Source organism: Mustela nigripes, chromosome 8 (genome assembly GCF_022355385.1).
Source record: "Mustela nigripes isolate SB6536 chromosome 8, MUSNIG.SB6536, whole genome shotgun sequence".
NCBI classification, from domain to species: Eukaryota; Metazoa; Chordata; class Mammalia; order Carnivora; family Mustelidae; genus Mustela; species Mustela nigripes.
In genome coordinates, this window is record NC_081564.1 from 78,957,569 (window position 1) to 78,982,876 (window position 25,308).

General features: G+C 39.9%; 1 protein-coding gene across 2 annotated transcripts; it reads left to right on the forward strand.

Annotated features, from left to right (window-relative positions):
- The first annotated feature begins 372 nt into the window (after nt 1-372).
- Nucleotides 373-25,005, forward strand: SERPINB7 (serpin family B member 7). Of its 2 annotated transcripts, XM_059410085.1 has the most exons (7): nt 373-540; nt 8,144-8,194; nt 8,802-8,918; nt 17,300-17,417; nt 20,923-21,065; nt 22,024-22,170; nt 24,607-25,005. In XM_059410085.1, exons 1-7 carry the CDS (start codon nt 373-375, stop codon nt 25,003-25,005), a joined length of 1,143 nt encoding a protein of 380 aa, XP_059266068.1. The 2 variants fall into 2 exon arrangements, with proteins under 2 accessions (XP_059266068.1, XP_059266069.1); XM_059410086.1 differs by lacking the exon at nt 8,144-8,194.
- The last annotated feature ends 303 nt before the right edge of the window (nt 25,006-25,308 follow it).

Consider the following 25,308-nt stretch of genomic DNA (forward strand, 5'->3'; position numbering starts at 1 on the left):
CCACTGATGATAGCAAAGTCATGTCAAGGAGAAGTGAGAATATGAGTGTGAGAATATGAGCATAGGCAGAAACACAGAAACGCTGCACCAAAGAATATCAGTGTAAAAAAAGTGAGCGTATTGTGACGTTGTTGGCACAACAGAGTTTTAGAGTGTTGTTAACAAGGATAACAAGGACCTTTAGAGTGTTGTTAACAAGGACCAAAGGAAATTTTCTTTTTGTTCTAAGTTATTTGGTGGTTATAGCCAAGATTGAAGAAATGAAGCTTCAAATACAAAAATCAAAGACTAGAAAAACCATCATATGCCCCCAAAACGTACTTGGCACTCATTCCATTTCTCTTTGTCCTCTAGGCAGCGCTCCATTCCACAATGGCCTCCCTTGCTGCTGCAAATGCAGAGTTTTGTTTCAATCTGTTCAGAGAGATGGATAACAATCAAGGAAGTGAAAATGTGTTCTTCTCTTCTCTGAGCATCTTCACTGCCCTGGCCCTGGTCCGTTTGGGTGCACGAGGTGACTGTGTCTCTCAGATTGATAAGGTCAGTCTCAGTTGTGCCACCACCCATGGTTTCTGCCAATCCTCAGTTAGGGCAAATTGTTTCCTATAAGAGCACATTCTACTGCAATGGTACCATGTAAATGAAGATATCTCAGTGAGTCCCTCTCTGGGTGTGAAGAACCCATACTGCTTGTAGCACTTGTTTTTGAGATGGGAGACAACAGGAATATTCTCAGAACCACTGCTTTGATGCTTTTCTTTAGTATAGTGCTTCTCAAAATGCATTTCCTAGACCAGTAGCATTACCATCACCTGGAGAACTTGTTAGAAATGGGAATGGTTGGGCCCCACCTGAGACTTACTGAATCAGAAACCATGGGGGATAGAACCCAGCAATCTGTGGTTTAATAAACTCTCCAGGTGTGGACTAAAGCTTGGGAACCACTGCCTGAGTAGATGTAGATGAGAAAGGAGGGCAACAAGAAGATACTAGTGAAGTCCCACTTTATTTTTATTTATTTATTTTTTGAAGATTTTGTTTATTTATTTGACAGAGAGAGACACAGCAAGAGAGGGAACACAAGCAGAGGGAGTGGGAGAGGGAGAAGCAGGCTTCCTGCCAAGCAGGGAGCCCGATGCAGGGCTTGATCCCAGGACCCTAGGATCATGACCTGAGCCCAAGGCAGGTGCTTAAAGACAGAGCCACCCAGGTGCCCCTGAAGTCCCACTTTAAACACAAGTGACATGGGCACCAATGTCATAATAGTATATTCCAGATAATAGTAACCTACTGAATGGTTATCACATTGTCACCAGCATGTGTAGAAAGTGCTTTTTAACTCACCCTTGTATACTACCCTGAGCCAGGCTGTGCAGGGAAGTGACACTGTCACAGAACTGTAGTAGCTCAGTAGCAGGGGAGATCCCAGGTTTAGGCTGCCTGTGGAGGTCTTTGTTATCACTTTCTGCCTCCTGGTTTCCCCCATTATTTTAGTTTATAAATGAGAACTAGAGGAAGATTGTCTGTGTTGTAACCCATCACAACTAAGCAGTTGTTGAAGATTGTTTGCTCAGATAATCTAAGCTAGGACAATTCATTTCTCATTCTGGGTAGCTCAGTGAATATTTGTTGCTAAGGAATAACCAGAGTCTCAGGACACCATTTTCCCAAGAGCTGGAGTGATTCACAACCATAGTGCATTGAACACTTTTAATGAGATGATAACAGCTGACTGCTAGAAGTTTCATCGGCGTACAGCTCTGGGATAAGCTCTAAGGGTATCTTATTGGCTGCTCCCAGTAGCTCCGGAGTAGGCATTATCACCCTGATTTTTGTGTTCCTGTGCCATCTTAGTAAGTGTCAGCGCTATGATTCAAACTCAGGGTGATCTTCTAAATCAGGGTTTCTAAATCTCAGCCCCACCGACATTTTAAGCCAGATAATTCTTTGTCATGAAGAGGCTTTGGTGTGCATTGTAGAAGGTTTAGCGGCATCCCTGGTCTTTTCCCACTGGATACCATTACTGTACCTCTGTCCAGTCATGACAATCAAAAATGTCCCCAGATAGTGCCAGATCGCCCAGGAAGCAGAGTCAACCCACAGTTGAGAACTATTTGGCTTAAAACCACCAAACTGAAATGCAGCCCAAAGTACATTATTGCAAAGCCTCATTTATTTTAGAGTTAGTGTAAAATATAAATCCTTTGGAGAAAAAAAAAAAACTTAGTAACCAGTAAAAATGTATTCATTCATTGGTATAAGTACATAATGTTTTAGAACTAAGTAAAGCAACGTGGTGTCACGGAAACAAAATACTGGTCTGGGAGTTAGAAAATCAGATCCCGGGGTGCCTGGGTGGCTCAGTGGTTTAGGCCTTTGCCTTTGGCTCAGGTCATGATCTCAGGATCCTGACTGAGCCCTACATCAGGTTCTCTGCTCAGCAGGGAGCCTGCTTACCCCCTGCCTCTATGCCTACTTTTGATCTCTCTCTCTGTGTCAAATAAATATATAATATCTTTAAAAAAAAAAAAGAAAATCAGATCCAAATTCTGATTTGGAAAAATTAGTTCATCCATGTGGGCCTCAGTATCCTCACCTATAAACTATGGGGGTTGATTTGGGGGTATCCTCTTAATGAGTATCTCAAAACTTGTTCCTGTTCCATATGTTAGACAAAGATGTGTAGGCTCCACACCTATGACAAAACCCCATGCCTTTAACACAACAGAAGGTACAGTTACTTGTTATTGTATGATTTTGGGTTAGGAACATTCCTGGACTATTGCCTGATTCATTTCCCAAGGTCTCCTTGTGGCCCAACAGCCTGATGGACAAGGGTCAACCGCTCACGGAAGTAGGTCACAGTGGATTCAGAGAGCCTGTCTTACTGAGGTCTGCTCTTCCGTCACCACTGGAATCAGTGCCTTTCCTGAGTTATTTTTTATACCTCTTGCTATTGTAACCTCCTATAAGAAACATGGAAAAGGGAAAAATGCAACTGTAGACACAGAAACATTGACATGATTCACTGGTACAAAATTTAGTCATCTGCAGTAAACGCCTTGGAAGTTAATTGTTAAGCCTCCTCCGCCAGTCCCCAAACTCTGTCCCAGATAGTTTCTCCTTGCAATACCTGACACCTGACACTGTGGGTCACGTATGTATATTTTTAGAGAAATCAAGCCTCGGTCACTTTAGTTGTAATTTATGGCATCATCCATCCTTCTCTCTTAAACCTTACCATGGACCAGTGTTCGTTCTTGTTTTCAATGCTAAGATGGTCACAGTTGGGCCAATAGAAATCTCTTTAAACTTGTCATTTTTAACAATCCTTTCAGATGATTCTAAATCTTTGCTAACTCACAACACGATGTTCTGGGCCTGTCCTGAATTTTCTTGGCTCAAGATAGGTCAGTTCTCTCTGAAAAACGATCTGAGGGTTTTGAAGGGGTGGGGGTAGGAGGTTGGGGGAACCAGGTGGTGGGTATTGGAGAGGGAACGGATTGCATGGAGCACTGGGTGTGGTGCAAAAACAACAATACTGTTACGCTGAAAAAAAATTAACACAAAAATAAACAAACAAATAAATAAATAAATAAATAAAGATAGGTCAGGTCTCCCACTCTCAGTGAAACCCTGGTTCTACTACTGGACAATAGCATCGAAATCCAGAATATACATATATTTTATATACATATGTATATAATATATAAAATATATGTATTTTATATATACATAATATATAAAATATAATTTAACATAATGGTTTTTATTTTATTTTAATTTTTTTATTTAAAGTTACCTTATTTATTTTTTTAGGACTGAAACACTTGGAAAATATGTCACAGCCTTGAAACACCAAACATAGGCACAGAGCCTACATTATCATTTCAAGGAATAAGCTGGTAAAAAGAGAACAAGGTCCTTATCCAAATGATAAGGTGTTCCAGCAAGGGCAGGAACACAGCTTGCTACAAAGGCCCTTAGGCCAAAGTGGTATTTGGTGGTGGGGGTGGGGGGAAGGTTGCGCCTCTTTGTTTTAAAGGATTCATAGCTCAGCCCTGAGTTGCTTAAGTTTTCTCCTTTGCTGTTTGTTGCCCAGGGATTATCTCAGTAGGGCTGTGTTATTTCAGGGGTAAATAAGCAAGACTGACTTTTCGGCTCTCATTCCATCTTATTCTATATAAACAGATGTTTTCCGAATCTAGTACTTAACAACTGTCTTAATCAAGAAGGCAGCAATTCATCCTTCAATGTTCACTCCTGGATACTTGTATTTGGTCCAACTGAAGCCCCCTTTCCCTTTGAGGGAGAAGGTCGCTGTCACTGTAAGGCTGTCCTGTACCTCTGCTTCCAAGAGCCTCAGGGCCCGTGGTGGCAGCTAGTGAGTGGGAAGGTCTGCTTCCCACACCCATGGGGCATTACCTCTCATGTATCTGCAGGAACATCCTCCTAGTTGGAAGATGTAATGTGTTTTCCAAGAAATGCATATCCACATCTTCTTGGCCAGAAACAGAGAGCCACAATGAAGTATTCAAAGTTCTTATCCAAACCACCTCTCCCAACTCCACAGCTTAAAAACCAGGCCCTTGCATATAAAACAAAACCAAGCAAAACAAAGATCCAGAAACCTTTTTTTATTCTCTTCTAAATTAGTGACCTCATGGATTTTGTTTTATAGTTTACGGAAAATGATTTGGTGATCCTTCTGGTCAACAGGAGTTTGGCAACAGACAGAAACACTTCTGCTCACATTGATGGACTGCTTTTTCAAATGTATTTTTCTTTTCTTTGAGCTACCTACTCTTCTCTTTTCTCTCACATAGCATTTCATTGAAATAAAGTATGTCATAGTTTTTTTATCTTTAATCATGTCTTTATAGTACAGTGTTATTTAGAAGGTATACAAATATGAATTTTCTTTTTTTTTTTTAAGATTTTGTTTATTTATTTGAGAGAGAGAGAGACAGAGAGAGAGCGTTAGAGGAGAGGTCAGAGGGAGCGGCAGACTCCCCATGGAGCTGGGAACTAGGGGTGGGACTCGATCCCAGGTCTCCCAAATCAGGACCCGAGCTGAAGGCAGTCGTCCAACCACCCAGGCACCCAAATAAGAATTTTCTTTAAAATAAGTGGGTTTTACCAAAAATATTTCAAAAAATAATCATTTTAATATGTTACTTATTCTACCACTTTTGTGAGAAAACATAATAGTTTTGTAATTGGTCATGAATACACAGGTGGAAGGCCACTGGGATGCAACGATTCAAAATCTTTTTTATTTTTTAACCTTCTGTCCGAAGAGCCTAAAATTTTTAAATTGTGACGGCCCATGATTTTCCTTGTTTGTCATTATCCGAATATGTTATCAGTGATGAACAAGAAAAAGAAATTCTGATTTTCCTTCATAAGGTCAGTCAGGGGATACGAGAGCACAGGACTGCCGGCATTTTGGATTGTGATGACTATGCCCTTTGATATTTTATTTAATACCTGTTACATTTGAATATTTACTAGTATCACTATTCACCTTTAGTCATGGCAGTTTTATTATTGAATGTGTAATATCTTAGAATTTTTGAAAATATAAAAAAAATATGCATTACCTCAATATTGTACCAGCCCAGTTTACTAAAAGCCAATTAGGAATGTCAGAAGAGACAACTAGATTATTATCAAAATGGAGTAAAATTATAAATGATCAAAGAATAATATTAAATATTTTTACTCGTTAAAGCTTTTTTCAAAAAGTTAACAAGAATGACTTCTGGGGATTCATATAATTTTTTTAAATTTATTTTTTTATTTAATTTCGGCATAACAGTATTCATTATTTTTTTCACCACACCCAGTGCTCCATGCAATCTGTGCCCTCTATAATACCCACCACCTGGTACCCCAACCTCCCACCCCCTCGCCAATTCAAACCCCTCAGATTGTTTTCTGGAGTCCATAGTCTCTCACGGTTCACCTCCCCTTCCAATTTCCCCCAACTCCCTTCTCCTCTCTAACGGCCATCTGTACCCCAATGTTTATAGCAGCAATGGCCACGGTTGCCAAATTGTGGAAAGAACCAAGAAGCCCTTCAACGGACGAATGGATAAGGAAGATGTGGTCCATATACACTATGGAGTATGATGCCTCCATCAGAAAGGATGAATACCCAACTTTTTAGCAACATGGACGGGACTAGAAGAGATTATGCGGAGTGAAATAAGTCAAGCAGAGAGATTCATATAATTTTTATAATATTTCCTTGGTTCCACAAGAATTAGTTCAGAAAAGACATTAGCATTTTTTTTTTAAAGATTTTACTTATTTATTTGACAGAGATCACAAGTAGGCAGAGAGGCAGGCAGAGAGAGGAGGAAGCAGGCTCCCTGCTGAGCAGAGAGCCCGATGCGGGGCTCGATCCCAGGACACCGGGATCATGACCTGAGCCGAAGGCAGAGGCTTTAACCCACTGAGCCACCCAGGCGCCCCGAAATGAGCATTTTTTGAGTCCTGACACTGTCCCATGATATTTTATGTTTCTGGTACCTCCATATATTCCCAAATACCAGTCTATCCAACACCAAGGCAAAATGAGAAAGGAACCTGATATGTTTCATATTCCACAGTGGCATCGAACCTGGGGGACAGGATGACATCTGGGGCATGAAGCATGGTGCCTCCATGCCTGCAGAGACCCCACCAGTGAATTTTAAATTGACTGCTAATTTGTATATCAAATTTGCCTTGTTGCCTTTGCCTTATCTCTTACTCCATCTCATGTTAATTATTATTTCAGATTAAGAGGATGTAGAAATTAAGGTAGGTTCCAATTCTCTGTGACCTATTAAGACTAATAATGACACTCATTGCCATCATAGGTTTTCATCTATCTTACGTAGCTCTTCCATTTCGTCCTAGCCAATAAGATGGTGCTATGGATTAGGGGTCCAAAGTCTTGAAGTCTTGAAGTTGAAAGCCTCCACAGACACACAAATATTAACATTGACTTAATTAGATTCCCATCCGTAATTTCTTTACCCAGTGTCGGAGTGCTCCTTTTTCCTCTTCTCCCTACTTCTACCTCCCACCAGGGGTATGGTTCAAATATCGCACACATGACCTCCCCCTCTTTTTTAAAGATTTTATTTATTCATTTGAGAGAGAGAAAGACAGACCACAAGCAGGGGGAGCGGCAGAGGGAGAGGGAGAAACAGACTCCATGCTGAACAGGGAGCCCGACCTGGGACTCCATCCAGGACACTGGGATCATAACCTGAGCCAAAGGCAGACTCTTAACTCTTCGGGTCATGCAGGCGCCCCTGCATATGACCCCTTAAAGAAAACTTACATCTCTTTACAGAAAATCTTACCTGTCTCTGTCAGTGTGCATTCAGTTTGCTCCAGATGGCTGCATAAATGATTATCACTGCGTAGCACCCTTTATCACTTCCTTGTAGAGAGGCCGTTTTGTGTTTCAGATCCCATGGCCATAAGGGTCTGGGAAAATTAAAAGTGCAATAGATAATAGATAAAGTGCAATAGAAAATTAAAGCTTGGGCAGAATAGCAATTAGTAGAATAATGGGATTATGAGAGCCACACTGGAAAAGGAAAAGCCTAAAACTACTTAATTTCAAATAATTGTAGGATCTTATTGTTTTATTTTGTTTTCACATCTCTCAAGTCCCAATTTCGCTTCATTTAGGATTTCTTAGATATCCAGTACCTTTGTCTCTCTTTTATATCTTTGTGCCTGCATCATTAGCCTTAATCTTGCCTGCCATGTGGGCAAATAAAATTGCTCATTTGATACTTTTTAAATCCTTGTCAGGTTTAATCAGTGAATAATTGTTCAATTGCTCCGTGAGAGTGAGCAAACCAAAATGATTCGTAGACACAATTCATTTTGTAGCCATAGATTTATTCACTCTGCCAGCTGCTGGGTGCTTTCCCTAATGCATGACCTGTGTGTTCTGTCAGTAGCTCACAGTCATGACCTGTGTTCTAACCAAGTCAATAGCTACCTATTTTCTGCTACGAAACACACATGCAAGCACAGCCACTAACAATGAGTCCCTTCTTTCCTTTATTTTGTGGGGTCCCTTCCCCTCGAGCAGGACCTGCTAACTGATTTCCTTACTCCCTGTTTGCAGATGCTTCACTTCAACACAGCCTCGGGATGGGGAAGCTCTTCTCAGGCTCAGGTAAAGACAACACGTTCTTTCAGGGAAAGAGATTGTGAGACTGACTTTAGAGAAATCACTATTGGGCTGATGTATTTAATTATGCTTACCATCCTTCCAAGCAAGGGAATGTGTCTCTCTCAGATTTCCATCTTGTGACATCTCAAGGACAGTTTTTGGTAATTTACTTGTTAATTATTAACTTACCAATATTTTACTTCTGTGTTGGCCAGATTTTGGCAAGATAGTTTGGAAATAAATGTTTTGCTTTTATCCTTTGATATTCACAGCCAACTTATATTGATAAAATGAATTATTTAGAATACATGCAAGCAAATTCATTATCTGCTGTTAATAATTTTATTCTTAAGTTAATTACTTTATATGTGCTGCCGAAGTGAGCACTCAAGTTAACTATTTTAGTAAAATTTGTAATTAACTTTGATCACAGGTACTATTTGAGAAAGGGCAAGAAATTGTAAATAGAGGTGGTGTTGCTGAATTTACAAACATCATTATTTTTCAGTTCTTTCATGGTATAATATACATATTTTATGTTATGTGTAAATAAGAGTGTGGATATATTTGCAGTCCTGTAACACATTTTTATACATCTTTTTAATAACAGCCAGGACTTCAGTCTCAACTGAAAAGAGTTCTCTCTGATATAAACACATCCCATAGGGATTACGAACTCCACATCGCCAATGGTCTTTTTGCAGAAAAAGTGTTTGACTTTCATAAGGTAAGTGTGGCCTCCCCTGTCACAGGTTATTTCTACTCTGGACCCCAGTTCAACCCATCATCTGCAAAAGGCTTTTGTCTTTCTACAGAGCGATACAGTGGTGATTTTTTTTTTTTCTTATAGCTGCTAATTATGTTCCCAGACGTCTTTGTAATTTCATCTCTCCTGTTTCTAGAGTACAGCTTTACTGGAGCTGAGCACTCCCCATATTCAGGGTCCCCAGACTGAGAGGCTCCAAAACAGGAGACCATGTCCTCTGGCAGTGATGGGGAGGGAGGAGCAGGCAGCCCACTTAGGGTTGTCGGTGGGCAGCAGAGAAAAAAGTCTACCCACTTTTCTTCTGAGCTTTGTGTCTCCTGGGATCCATGTGGATCCCCAGGGCTGAGTTCACCTCCTCTGTTCTCAGCCACGCCCTTTCACCCCTCCTGCCAACAGTGACTTTGCCATGGGATCATTGACGGCCATGAGTGTCCTGGTAGGGGACATGGGCGGATACAGCCAGCTGCTGGCGGAGGAGCGGCTTGGGCTGGTCCAAAGGCAGAGTCTGGCTCGCGTGAGGTCAGCGGGTGAAGTTTCCACGTTACTGGGTGGTTTCTGGGCTTTCAGTTCACTCCCCGTGGCTTTCTGTTCACGCAAAGACCAGGGAGACCCAGACTGTACCCTATAGGCTCCCGGGCTCCTCGCAGGCGCCGCGCGTGCGTTACAGCCACTGTCGCGGTGACAGCCAGGAGCTGGTTAGCGCTGTTCAGAGCTGCAGTGGCCATGGTTTTCAGGGCGTGTTGGTGCTCCCTGTAATTCTCCACTCGTCAGACGACCATAAAGCTCTGCTTCCGTGACATCTCTGGGCTGATCTCCACTTGTGTCTGTGCCAGCTGTCTGTGCTCCACCCAACCATTACTGTCTCCTGTCTGTCACCCACACAGATCTTTGTCCCTTCCTAAACCGCGCCCAAGCCCTTCGGCAGCCTGCCAGGTATGAAGCACTAGGCCACTTTGTGTTTTAATCTTCCCCAAAGAATCCTACACAAGCTTTCCAGGGCCACCTTGTAGGTTCAACTCCACATTTTGTGTCTCTTTTCCCACACGTACTGCGGACTCCCTGAGGGACTGTTAACCCTTTTAACCTGGAAGTTGATGTGTCTGTCATGTTACTATTTATAGCACATTTCCATGTTCCTTTATCTGGGACTCAGTGTATGCACCCGGCACAGGAAAGGTGCGATCCAATCACCAGCATGGAAAACAGACGCTGCCACTGTTTTTCCTCCCAGACATTTACAAACACAGCTATTCTAAAAACTACTTTTGATTAAAAGCATGGCTTGCCTTTCAGTTGTCAGTGCAGTACAAAGATAGATCGTCTCCAAATTTTCTACATTTTGTTGTGTAACAGTATTTTACTCATATTTGAATATGAAGGAGTCTATTTGAATTGAGGAAGATAATAATAATGTATACATTTTCTTTACAAAATGTATGGAGAAGACCCAGCTGCCATCTCTGATACTTTTCTCCACTCTCCTCCCTGAATCTGTGCTAAATCTGTCTTGGTCAGACCTCTGTGAAGCTCATTCGCTATTGCCCCAAGCTCTGCCACCATTGAGGGTGACTTCAGTGTCCCTGTAACAGCCGGCTGTGAGCTCAGTTTCCCTCCTTACAGTCTCCTGACCCTCTCTCCCTCAGCCATGACAGTAACAAATGCCCAAGCCCCACCCTGAAACTCATCAACACCCAGAACTGTTCCACTGCAATCTACAACTGGAGTTGCCCTGTCAGGGGCCACATCACTTCATGCTTCTCATTCTCTCATGATTTCAGGCCCGCTCTACCTGTTCTTCAACTGCATCGAGTTATGCAACTTTTCCGTCTCTAATCATCTCTCAACATATGAGCTCTCTCTCTCTCCCCCAACATAGCCCCACCCGGATCAGTCCCTTGACTTCCCTCAGCAGCTGTGCCTCGGCCCATAGGTGACACTTGTGCCAAGCCTCGGTGTGTGCGGTCACCACCAGGACACCACGGGCTCCTAGCCCTGCTAGGTGTCCTCCATGCTGTACAGCAGTCAGCTGGGCGCTCACAGCAATTTCTCTCATTCCTCTCACCAGTTTCTGAAAGCTCTTCTCTTCTCTCCATTTCCCAGCAACCCCTTATGGCCACCATCAGTTTCAACTAGGTTTATACCAGGAGCTCTAATCTCTGCTTCCTTAGATTTGTTTAGTTGGTCCTGGAGCAGGAAAAGGGCCCAGTGCTGTGGGAGCTCAGGTAAGGACTAGAAGCCATGGGAGTTGGTGGAAATGGCCCTGGGTTTTCTTTAGTGCACATCCTGCTTCCCCTGGTTAACAGAATCACAGCAGTAACAGGGTGTCACCACTGCCTTTGGGTGGGGTGGGTGGGTGGACGTCTGGGTCATCTGGGATGACCTGAGACCTCAGGGTAACACCCCTGTGCTCCTCAGAATGGCTGCTCTGGGTTCCTGAGGTGACTGCCTGCATGCCTACTGCTCTCCGCCTACCCAAAACCCAACACTGGGACTTAGCTCCTAAATTTTATAGCCATTTGTGTGTTCACCTCAAAAATAGAATTCCCATACTACACAAGCACTTTAAGCTTTCAAGCTTCTTCTCTCTCTCTCTCTCTCTTTTTTAAAATAGGATTACTTTAATACTGAAATGGAAATACATGTTGTAATATACATAGGATGAATATTTTAGCTCTGGATAGACCATTTGATATTCTTAAAATTAATGGAAGAATTCTTAAGAGACAAAACAACAGTGTCTCTTTATTAAAGGTGAATACATCATATAAGTTCTTGGAACAAATTGTATCAAGAGAAAAAAACTAGACTTGAGTTGTCTTATATTCCAGCTTCTCTTCTGTAGGTAGAAACAAATCTGCCTCAGAATAATGCACTTTCTTTTTTTTTTTTTTTCTATTTCTTTTCAGTGTCCCAGAATTCATTGTTTAATCACCACACCCAGTGCTCCATGCAATATGTGCCCTCCTTAATACCCACCACCACCAGGCTCACCTCTCCCCCCATCCCCCTCCCTTCAAAAACCTTTAGTTTGTTTCTCAGAGTCCACAGTCTCTCATGGTTCATCTCACCCTCCAATTTCCCCCAACTCACTTCTCATGCCCATCTCCCAATGTCCTCTGTGTTATTCCTTATGCTCCACAAGTAAGTGAAACCATATGATAATTGACTCTCTCTGCTTGACTTATTTCACTCAGCATGATCTCTTCCTGTCCTATCCATGTTGATACAAAAGTTGGGTATTCATCCTTTCTGATGGAGGCATAATACTCCATTGTATATATGGACCATATCTTCTTTATTCATTCTTCTGTTGAAGGGCATCTTGGTTCTTTCCACAGTTTGGCGACTGTGGCCATTGCTGCTATGAACATTGGGGTACAGATGGCCCTTCTTTTCAGTACATCTGTATCTTTGGGGTAAATACCCTGTAGTGCAATTGCAGGATCATAGGGAAGCTCTATTGTTAATTTCTTAAGGAATCTCCACACTGTTCTCCAAAGTGGCTGCACCAACTTACATTCCCACCAACAGTGTAAGAGTAAAAGAGGGTTCCCCTTTCTCCGCATCCTCTCCAACACATGTTGTTTACTGTCTCGTTTATTTTGACCATTCTAACTGGTGTAAGGGGATATCTCAATGTGGTTTTGATTTGAATCTCCCTGATGGCTAATGATGTTGAATATTTTTTCATGTGTCTGTTAGCCATTTGTATATCTTTGGAGAAGTGTCTGTCTTCTGCCCATTTTTTGATGTGATTATCTGTTTTTTGTGTGTTGAGTTTGAGGAGTTCTTTATAGATCTTGGATATCAACCCTTTGTCTGTAGTGTCATTTGTGAATATCTTCTCCCATTCTATGGGTTGCCTCTTTGTTTTGTTGACTGTTTCCTTTGCTGTGCAGCTTTTGATCTTGCTGAAGTCCCAAAAGTGCATTTTCGCTTTTGTTTCCTTTGCCTTTGGAGACATATCTTGAAAGAAGTTGCTGTGGCCAATGTCAAAGAGGTTACTGCTTATGTTCTCCTCTAGGATTCTGATGGATTCCTGCCTCATGTTGAGGTCTTTTATCCATTTTGAGTTATCTTTGTGTATAGTTTAAGAGAATGGTCAAGTTTCATTCTTCTACACATAGCTCTCCAATTTTCCCAGCACAATTTATTGAAGAGGTTGTCTTTTTTCCACTGTATTTTTTTTTTCCTACTTTGTCGAAGATTATTTGACCATAAAGTTGAGGGTCCATATCTGGGCTCTCTACTCTGTTTCACTAATCTTGTGCCAGTACCATGCTGTGTTGGTGATCACAGCTTTGTAGTAAAGCTTGAAATCAGGCAATGTGATGCCCCCAGTATTGTTTTTCTTTTTCAACATATCCTTAGCAATTCGGGGTCCCTTCTGGTTTCATACAAATTTTAGGATTGTTTGCTCTAGCTCTTTGAAAAATGCCAGTGGAATTTTGATCAGGATGGCATTGAAAGTATAGATTTGCTCTAGGCGGTGTAGACATTTTAACAATGTTATTTTCCTATTTAAGCAATAAATTTCCATCTCCACTTGTCTTCTACTTGACAAAGAAAATAGGCAATCAGAGCAGATCTATACCCCAAATAACACCCTGCTCCCTTTCCCTTTTCCCTTCAATATCGGGGGAACACTTTGCTTAATGGATAAGTCCTCCATTTCTCCTTGCCACCTCACCCCCTCCCTTGCCCCCAGTTTCTTGGTGCTGTTTCTGTATTTTTCCTGAACTTCTGGTACTCTGTTTTCTTCTTCTTCTTCATCACATATAAATGTGCTCCAGATACACATCTTCTCAGTTTTTCTCTCCTTTTTTTTTTTTTTAAAGTTACCCCATGATTCTTTTTCCATTTCTGTGTTTCTCACTCTGACAGTCTAAACTTGAAAAATACTATTTGAAGGATGATATGTACAGGCAGAATCCATTTTTTTTCACCCTCTCTCACTGCTCCATCTATTGCAAACTAGCTTCTACTTTCCACATTCTCCTGAAGCTGCTCTTACCAAGGTAAGCTGCTCTTACCAAGGTATTGGCTTCCAGTGGACACCAAACTATGGGCACTTTGCAGTCTGGGTCTTACCTGCCTCTTTAGTATTCAGTGCTATTGGAGATCTCTGAAACTTTCTCCTCTCATGGTTTCTACGGCATTGATTTCTCCTGGTTTTCTACCTTCTCTTCATTTCACTTTCCTTTGTTTATCTTTATTCATTTATTCATCTCTGAAATACTGTTGCTCTTTAGGGTTCTGCCCTCTGGCCTCTTCTAAGAAGAGATGATTGACTTAGAAAGTTTAACTTGATGTTGTCCTCCGTACCTCCACAGCTCATTCATTCCTCACCCTCAATGTCATGCTCATCTCTCTGCCTGCCTACTGCCAGTCTTCAAGTGGGCATTTACAGGTTCTTCAACACAGCATCTCTCTTATTCACACATATTCTCTTCCCTCTGAGTTCTCTTTCAGTGAATGACCTACCAGGTATTTTGATCAACTTTGACATTTCCTTTCCCTGGAGCTTCACTGTCGATCAGTGAAGAAGCGTTAATTGATTTTCCTTCTACTTTTAAAGAAAAGTTATTTGAAATAATTTCAAACTCACATAGAAGTTCCAAGTATTATAGAAAGAACACTTTCCTCCTGAAGCATTTAAGATGCTTTATCATGTTTGAATACTTTCATGTAATTCCTCCAGTGGCACTCTCCTACATAGTCACCATACAACCATCAAGATCAGGAAGTTAACAGTGTACATTCAGCCCATCTTCAGATCCTTTTGGGTGTCACCAGTCAGCCCAACATCATCCCTCATAGCAAAGGACTTAGCTCAGAATCAATCATTATATTCTGTTGTTGACTCACTTTTAGTCTCCTTCAGTTTGGAACAGCTCATAGCCTGTCTTGACTTTCATGATCTTGACACTTTTGATGATTATTTAGTGTCCAGTTTTAGGCCAGATATATTTTAGAATACCCTTCAGTGTGGGTTTTTTGGATATGTCTTCATGATTAGAGTCCTATTTTCTCCCAGCATTTCTGAATTATGATTGATATATAATATAGTATAAATTTAAGGTATAGAGCATGTTGATTTGATTCACTTACATATTATGCAAGAATTATTACCATAGTATTAGCTAACATTTGCACCAGATTTGATGGAAACATCCAACGAAGCCTGTTTGTTTTTGTTGTGTTATCCCTGTGGCACACTGGCAGGATTCTGATTTATCCTCCTGCTTGTCCTGCCATCTTTGGTCACATGATTACAGGGATGTATGCTGGGTTTCTCTGCTGTGAACTTACTCTTTTTCCCTTTGTTGTTAAGTATCTTGTGAGGAATGGCTTTCAGACTGTGTAAAGATCTCATTCTTGCTAAAAGATATTTATTTGTTTGGTTATAATAATATGGACCCATGGTGTCTTGTTTTAGCCAAAGGGTTAATCCATCATATTATTTTCATGCTCAAATTATCCCTTCTATTGACATCTATATTTGTTTGACATGCCCACCTCATTTGAGCACTTTCTTTCTGGCATCATGAGAATTTACAATCCCATCTTCTTTCCCTGCCTCAGCCCTAGAATCAGCCATTTCTCCAGGAGCCCTAGTTCCTTTTTAGGAAAATACATGCACATATGAAATCGATGTTCATCTTTTTACCCAAATATAGTGAAACCCATGGGTTCCTACTGATATCTCCAATTTCCATCAAACACCATAGGGTTCATTTTTTTTTCTCTTTTTCTGTGTTCATTTAACTCCCTTCTCCAGCATTGAGAAATCTGGCTGTATTATTCTTACATATTTACTTGCTTGATCATTCTCCCTCTATGTAACCTATTTCCCATCACTGATGGATGCTGTTGCTCCTCCCAATGTGAAAACACCTTCTTTATCCCATAAGAGATCTGCCCCTCCATGCTAGGCTGTGTGTATACACACACACACACACACACACACACACACACATACACACACATACTAGGAGTATATGTCTTCCCTCATCTTAGTCTCCCACATCCCATGGTCGTTGCCCACTACAGAGATGTTCCTGTGTTCCTGTCACTTTTGGGGGGCTTTGACACCCCACAAGAATGTCCACTTCACACTATTTAGGATCTAATACCTGCATGAGGCCACCCCTCCTCAGGAATGCCTCTGGATTCTGCCTAAGCTTGAATTCCAGAGCTGGGCTTCCCTGACAAGGCAATGTGTTCTTTGTCTCCTTTGGCTGCTAATACTTTGTGTTGAATTTCTCCTCACCATGATGGAGCTCTGCCATCCATCCAGCTCTGCCACACTGGTCTTCCCCACCCTGAGATGTGTACCTACCTAGATTTGCCCCTCCTAATGGCTTTGAGTCTCAGCTGTTCAACAAGGAAAGGGAAGGGTAGGGGACAAGAAAGCGTTAGTTCTACCTTCTTAGTGTATCTCTAAAATTTGTTTTGTCCTCCCCATGGCCCTGGAAACTGCCAGTGCTTCAGTTCAGGTCCTCTTTATATTCCTAAGGATAAACTATAAGGACATTTTAGTAAGTCCCTCTATTTCCATTCATTTTTTTTCCTATGCTGATTTCAGAGTCACCTTTATGAAATGCATATTTAATTATATTACTCTCCTGTTTAAATCCTTTTAATAACTCTTCCTAAAATAAAATGAAAGCTCCTTTTCCAGGGAAACAAGACACTCATGCTCTTCCTCTGTCCTGGCTCCTGTCCTCCATTTTCCCCTTTCACCACGTGCTTCAGTCATCAAAATTCCTGTGGGTCTCCTGAGTGTGCAAAGATACTCTTACTCCTCTGAGTGTACTATTGCTTGGGGCCTTACTTTTCTGCTCATCTTCTTCAACTTGACTTCTTTTTTTTTCTTTCAAATGCAGGCCAGGTCCAGGGGCTTGAGCTTTATCTTAAGTACAAGAAGTTGCCTGGAAACCTTCTTAATGCTTTCAGTAGGAAGCGGGTGACACAAGCAAGGGAGATGAGCAAGGACACTGTTGAAGTACTTATGGTGAGAAAACAGTGCTAAAGCCAAGGAAGTGGGCTTTAGCCATAATCCCTGTTAGCCTCCCCTAATCTACTTCAGATAAACTTAGGTTCAAATAGTGTGCTTGCTGTGCAAATTCAATTTCAGGTTCTCCAGCAACCTATCCAGCCATATTTTCATATTTCTATCCATATTTCCTCATCTTTGAGTGGGGAATGAGTCTTTGAGTAAAATGGTGGAAATGAAGAGACAAGTTGAAAAACAGAGTTTTTATATGCTTAGTTAATGATGACTTGTGACTACAAGAACTATGTATCACTTACAGAACTGTACTTATTTATATTTATAGAACTATATTGAGTGTGCTGAAAAATTATACAATGCTAAAGTGGAACGAGTTGACTTCACAAATGATGTAGAAGATACCAGATATAAAATCAATAAATGGATTGAAAATGAAACACATGGTGAGTGCAACCCTATTTTTTTTTTTTTTACAAGATTTTCCAGTGATATGTGAATACTGAGAATGGCCAACTTTAGAGCTGGATATCTTTTGTAAAACATGCAAGGAACAGTTCCTCCTAATCCAAAGTAATGATTGATGTTATTAAATATTTCTCATGCACTCTTGGTGGTAAGACAAATTGGTGCAGCCACTATGGAAAACATAATGGAGGTACCTCAAAAGTTAAAAACAGAGCTATCAATATCTAGTAATCAATAGATTACTAGATATCAATATCTAGTAATTCCACTACTAGGTATTTATCCAAAGGAAATGAAAAACACTGATTTGAAAAATACATGTATGCCTGTGGTTATTGCACTGTTATTTACAGTAGCCAAGATGTGGAAGCATCCCACATGTCCATCAGTAGATTAATGGATGAATAAGATGTGATATATATCTCATAGATAGATAGATAGATAGATAGATAGGAATATTACTCAGCCATAAAAAGGATGAGATATTACCATTTGCAACAATGGACAGACCTAAAGGGTATAATGCTAAGTGAAATAAGTCAGACAGAGAAAAGCAAATATTTCATTTACATGTGGAATTTAAGAAACAAAACAAAGAAAAAAAGAGGCAAACAAAAAACCGACTTTTAAATACAGAGAACAAACAGATGGTTAGGCGAGGTGTGTTGGGGAATGGGAGAAATAGGTGAGTACAATTAACTTGATGAGCACTGAGTAATGTGTAGAATTATTGGATTATTATATTGTATACCTGAAACTTAATATAACACTGTATGTTAATTATACTTCAATTAAAAAAAATAAACAAGAATGGTGGTTACCAGTCTTTGGGGATTGTTGTGGGAAGGGGAGTTGTTTGATGTATTTAGAGTTTCAGTTTTGTAAAGTGAAGTAAGTTCTGAAAATGTGATATACCACAAGGCATATATGGTTAACACAACTGATCTGTTAAGATGGTAAATTTGATGGTATATGTTTTTTAACACAATCCTAGCACCTCAAAAAACTAATGCTTCCTTTTCCCATTTTCTATTCTAGTCCTTGGTTTTATGCACAAAAAATAAGTTGACCTAGTTATGTTCGGAGTCTATGTTCACCTCTGTGTTTATATTTTTTTTCTTCACATTCTATCTCCCATATTTTTAGAGACGACTTTGCAATTTTTATGACCATTTAATTGCATAGGTCAAGTATGAAGTAAAGAATGTAAACATCCTTAATAGTTTTTTATATTTACTATTTGGTGGAATGGTAATATTTAGGTTCTATTGGTTACATTAAATAAATTATTAAATAAAAGAAGAAAGAAAATTGCTTTAGTATTTGTCCACAGTGTGGTTCTGAATAATCTTAATAATTTGAATGCTTTATACTTTTCAGAAATCTTACCTATTACATTATCTCATTGGATTGGGAAACAAGCCTATGAAACAAATACTGATTTCATTATGACCATTCATAAATTACTATTTGGGAAATATATTTTATATCATTGATTCCTCTAAAAGATGCATTGTTTATCTTTCATTTAAAACCCTCTTCATGTATCAAAATAATGTATGTGACAAAAGTGGTACCTTCCAGAAAAAGTACATTGCTTTATTGGTAAGTGTTTTCACACAGCTAAAAACTGAATTCCAGCAGATGTTCTTGTTGAGTTCAAAACAAATAAAGGAAATGTATTCATTGCTATTTTGTTAATCAATTAATCCCAAACCTAGTCATTTCTTTACTTAAGGCTTGACTTGGATTTATGCTCTGAACAACATACTAGTATTTGCTGAGTGTGGTTCTGTCTCAAAAGTAAAAAACATGTGACTTGCAAACATTTGACATACTACAACTTGTCCTGGGAACAAGAATACAGTGTCCCAGTTTTCTTTTGCTTATTCATTCATCACTACCTCAGGAGAGGGTTACTTGGACCATTAGCCATGTTTCAAATATACTATTCACAAACAAAGAGGAACCGTGTAATTGCTTTTCCTAATAACTGAGTGGAATTCGATTTAGTGTGTGGTTTTTAAGGGTATCAGATTGCTAATATCTTTTTTCACCTGGACCAATTATTCATTTCTCTTCCTTCTTTTTTCATGCAAATATATTTCAAAAATTATTCTTATTTTGATAAGCATTAGTTCTCAATACTCATTTGGAGGGCGCACTTCAAAATGCTGTCAACATTCCAACAAACCCACCCAAGTCCTACCACCCCAACTCCATCCTCCACACACTGCCAAAGCAATCCTCTTAAATAAAAAATTAACAAATAAAAAAATAAATAAAATAAAATAAAATATTCAAAAAAAAAGAAAATTAAAATATCCCAGAAAATATTAAAAAAAAATAGAGGTAAATCTGACCCATCATGACCGTGTCCTTTCTTATATTCCAATGAATCCTGAACAATTATTTTCCATTGCCTTCAGGATAACCCAAAATTATTACCAGACATTCAGGGCTCTTCATTATTGGCCCCTGCCTCTAACCTTTCCAACCCTACTTTCCCTACGCATTGGAATGACTTAGGGTTTCTCCAAATACACTGTGCTCTTCCATGCTTCCATGTGTTTGGGTAAACAGCCTCTGCTGTATGCAGATTCTCTCCACCTCCCACCTTGCCATCAGCTCAAGCAGAGGGCCAAGCCTGAGATGGATGCCCCTCATCTGTGTCCCCACAGCACACTCAGCATGTGGCTGTGGTACCCATGTGTACAGCTGCCCCCCTGCAGTGCACTGTGAGCCCAATGATGGCAAGGACTGTGCCTCTCATGGTTGTGATTCAAGTATCGAGAATAGGGTTGACATCCAGCAAAATCTTGTTCATGCGGAAGGAAGGAAGAAATTAGTCCAACAGAATGGAGTTAAATTATATTTGAAGTGCTGTGGCCTTGTCTAGGCAATAAAGGTAGTTTGGTGCTTAACAGCAAGGAGGGGCTTTGGGAATTGTCTTTCTGGGTCAGAATCCTGGTGCCCTAAGTTTCTTGTTGTGTGATTTTGTATGAATTACTTCATCTCTCTGTGTTTCAGCTTCCTCCACAAGAAAGTGCTCACCTCACAGAGATTTTGTGAGGATTAAATCAAACATTGTACATAAAGTGCTCAGAGAGTACTGGAGGAGCAATTGGTCATAGATTATTATAGTATCATTGTTATTACAATTATGTTGTAAGGAAAACATCATGTTCACCTTGTCTTTTTTTAAAAATTATTTTAATGGGGCAGTTGGGTGGCTCAGTTGGTTAAGCATTCACTTCTTGATTTCAGCTCAGACTGTGATCTCAGGGTGGTGAGATCAAGCCCTATGATGGTGGGGGTGGAGGGGGCATCCTCAGTGGGGAGTCTACTTGAGATTATCTCTCCCTCTGCCTCTGCCCCTCCCCCTGCTCTCTCTTCTTCTCTCCCAAATAAATAAACGAATCTAAAAAAAAAATTAAAAATACATGAAAACTTAACATATTTTCTCCATTTATATTTCAAAAGGCAAAATCAAGAACATCTTTCGAGGAGGTAGCATCAGTTCTTCGGCTGTAATGGTGCTGGTGAATGCTGTGTACTTCAAAGGCAAGTGGGAACTGGCCTTCACCAAGAATGAAACTGTAAATTGCCTGTTCAAATCTCCCCAGGTATGGGAATATTTTTTAGATTTTTTTTTTTTTTTTTTTTTTGCCAGGAGACCTGGGTGTCTCAGTTGGTTAAGCATCTGCCTTTGGCTTAGGTTGTGTTGGAACAGAGAAACTCAGATTAAACTTTTAAATTTAGTTTTATTTATTGTTCTTTCTGCATTCTTCCACATCAGAACTTTTAGATACAGGAATGGTGAGAGCTGGTAGAAATCAAAGATCGCTGAATGAGTGATAAGTATAGCCATGAACAGTATAGATTTTTTTTTTCTTTCGTCAGAAGTCAATTACAGACCTGTACCATCAAAATCACACAATTTAAGAATGAGGTCTTAGGGACACCTTGGTGGCTCAGCCGTTAAGCTTCTGCCTTTGGTGCATGATCCTAGGGTCCTGGGATTGAGTCATGCATCTGGCTCTCTGCTCAACAGGAAGCCTGCTTTTCCCTCTCCCACTCTCCCTGCTTGTGTTCTCTCTCTGTCAAATAAATAAATAAAATCTTAAAAAAAAAAAAAAAGAATGAGGTCTTATAAAAATAAAAAATCTATAGCATCCACTTTTAATTACAATGCTATTTAATAATTATTTGTTGCTTACTATATAGACATTTTCAGATAATATGCTAAGTGCAAAGAAATGAACCAAGTTCTAAGTATATTAACTCACATGATCTTTACAACAGTCCTGCACAGTTGAGACTGTTTTACCTCCATTATATTGATGAAGAAAGGGAGGCACAGAAAGGTGATGTAACTCGCCCAAAATTACATGCTGGAAGTTTTAAATTCAGGCAGTTAATCTCAAAGTCTTTGCTTGTACCCCTAAGCCATGAACCACTGCAACCACTATTGGCAACAAGTCAGGAAAAATCTACAAGATCAACCAAACGAAAACTGAAACACTATTCTTATAAGTGAAATAAGGTAGATTAATAAAAAATTTTTTCTGACTTGACTTTCAGTGTCCTGGGAAAGCAGTCGCCATGATGCATCAAGAACGGAAGTTCAATTTTTCTGTCATTAGAGACCCACCCCTACAGGTTCTTGAGCTCAAGTATCACGGTGGCATAAGCATGTTCATTATGCTGCCTGAAAATGACCTGTCCCAAGTAAGTTGCTACTGCCACTTTCGCTATTGGGGAATTAGAAGATTTTTAGGATATTATTGATTGTATTTTTATGCATCAACTTTACAATTTTGGGTTGTAAGAATTAGAGATTTACCCCTATTCATTTGACAAATATTTAAGGAGTACCTACTCTGTGCCAGGTGCTGTTACTACTGAGATTGACTTATTTCCGTTTAATATAGTTTTAGTTGAATAGCTATGAAATTGGAACCCTCTCAGATCTCAGCTTTGGAGAGAAAATGGCATGAGTTTAGGTCTTTGCACTTGGCCATGAAAATAGTGTTTCATGTATTATTGGAATTTGAACAGACAATTTTCAGGCAGGAATGATACTGTGGGGTCTGGAGTCCTGGGCCTTTGTGCACTGAAATGTATGTGAGCTGCTGTGTCTCTGGGAAAAGCAGAAGTTAGGGACTGCCCTGTGACTGGTGTGACTGGGACAATAGACCAGCATGGTACAAGAGGCAAAGAGTGATAGTCCTGAAAAGCGAGGAAGAATCACCGTATCTCAGATCCTGATCTTTTTTCAGGCCTATCCATATAGCCTCCTGAGCCTGTGACCTGAAATCCCAGAAGCCTGGGTGTCAACATCCCTCTCTGTATTTCCAATCAAAAGTAATAATAGACACCATTCATTGAACATCTATTATGTGCCAGGCCATGTACTCTGAGCTGCATTTATGTTATCTCATTTGATCCATACAACAGTCATGTGGGGCAGGGAAAGGAGGGTCATGGAATTTGATCAATTTATCTGATAGATACATACATATGTACAAATATGTATGGGTGTACACACCTATCAGCCACCCTAAAATGTTACACCTAAAGTTTAAAATATTTTTTGGTGTTTTGATTAGTAAAATGATGACTCTTGCTTGTAAAATAACTGGGAAACTACATAGAATATAAAGAAGTTCTCCTCATACCTAGAGGCATAACTTCTATCCATCCTTTTTCTATGATTTAGAAACATGATTTTAGAACTTTAGAAATACAGTTTCTAAATGGACAAAACCACTGAATCATTATAATGATTTTCATTTAGTCTCATTTTAATTACCTTTTTTTAATGAACAGCAAGAGGAATGTCATGAAGTTGCTATTGTTAAACCTAAAGTGACAATATAAAATATTGATATTCATATTAAACCAATAATTCACTTGACAATCATTATCACAATTAGATTTTAGCATACATCAGTTATTTTAACTTCAAATAATCTACCATAACAGAAAAATTAGCCCATATAAAACAAATGGCAGATAACATGAAAGATAGATTTGTTCTTATACTTATTGTCTAAGTTTTTCTTTTCTGTAATAGATCTTGCTAATAATGTTTAGATCAGATGAGTATAAATCTATTCCTACATTATCCTATAGACCTATATAATCCTATGTAATGAAATAATGGGGAAGTTGGCTTTATAGTGAGCTAAATTAGGAAATAATTCTAATTCAAAGTGAGAAGTTATTATAGATTAACCATAAACTGGATAATTTACACACATAAAATTTTAATCAGACAAAATTTGATTAAACAAATTTAGGTCTTTGATAAGGATAACTGTAAAAAGCTTTTAAAATTCCAGTAAGACTGAATTTGAGAATAAATATCTACATATAAATTTATAAGCAATGTACACGAAAAATCTTCCCTGTGTACATCTGGACTAGTACTAGTCCCTGATCAATTCTCAGTATTCAAGAGTTGGTGAATTCCATTGGGGAATCATTGAGGGCAGCAGTGGTGCTGGAGAGAGGACCGTGGGCTCCTAGCTATGTAACTGACGTGCCCAGCTATACAATTTGGCATATTTCCTACAATGTCTTGAACTTCAGTTGTCCCATGGGTTGAATAGGAAGATGTATTTGGATCCAAGCCCCCCAGTGGTGTAGGCGACTATGCTAGTAGGTACTGATGACCTAAACTCTGGAAGCTAGAGCTCTGGGCTCCTTGCTTTGGGCCACCTGCCATTCCATTGGTTATTCTGGCAAGTTATGCAAACATTACCATTTTCTATGTCGTTCATGATGGGAAATGGTCAAGAAATGCTGACTTAAATGACCTGAGCTCCTTTCACCCTCTGATGATCTCTGCTACCCTAATTCCTTCACCTGCCCATTGTTCCACTTTGGCTGTATTTGTTCATATGTGGGCAGAGAAAAGAAATGCCTTGAAATACAAGTAAGTCACACCTTGTCATAGCAGAGAAAATTAAACATGATTTATTAAAGAGTGCTTGAACTATTTGTGCTAATAATTTCCCATTTTCAGAATCCTCTGGACCCATTGACATACTTTCACTCAAATATCCAGAAGAGAATAATTGTGGAAAACCATCTATCTTTGTAGTTGGTGTTTTATCTGTCCCTTAAGCATATTGAATTGCCTTTTCAATATTCCTACAGATTGAAACCAGACTGACCTTTCAGAATCTAATGGAGTGGACCAATCCAAGAAAAATGAGCTCTCAGTATGTTGAGGTGTTTCTTCCTCAGTTCAAGATAGAGAAGAATTATGAAATCAAACACCACTTAAGAGCCCTAGGGCTGAAAGACATCTTTGATGAATCCAGAGCTGATCTCTCTGGTATAGCTTCAGGAGGCCGTCTGTATGTGTCCAAAATGATGCATAAGTCCTACATCGAGGTCACTGAGGAGGGCACGGAGGCCACTGCTGCAACAGGAAATAACATCGTAGAAAAGCAGCTGCCTGAGTCCAGGGTGTTCAGAGCTGATCGTCCGTTCCTCTTCGTCATCAGGAAGGATGACATCATCTTGTTTAGTGGCAAAGTGTCTTGCCCTTGAAAATCCAGTTGGTTTCTATTATAGTAGTCCCTACCACATTAAGGAACCACCACAAGAGGATAGATTTAGGTGTAATTGAAGCATGTGGTGTTTCCTTCGTGTTTATTTCCTTTTAATATTGGTCGGCAGATGATTTTGGAGACTTAACCCTTTGCAGACACTTGGCTGATTGTCCTGACTCTGCTTTAGCCTACCACTGTGTGCCTCGCGTAATTCTAAGTTCGTTCTCTTTCTGCCCCAACTCATTCCCATCATTCCTCCCCCGCCTCCCCACTCCCATCCCCATATCCCCTTGCAACCTGG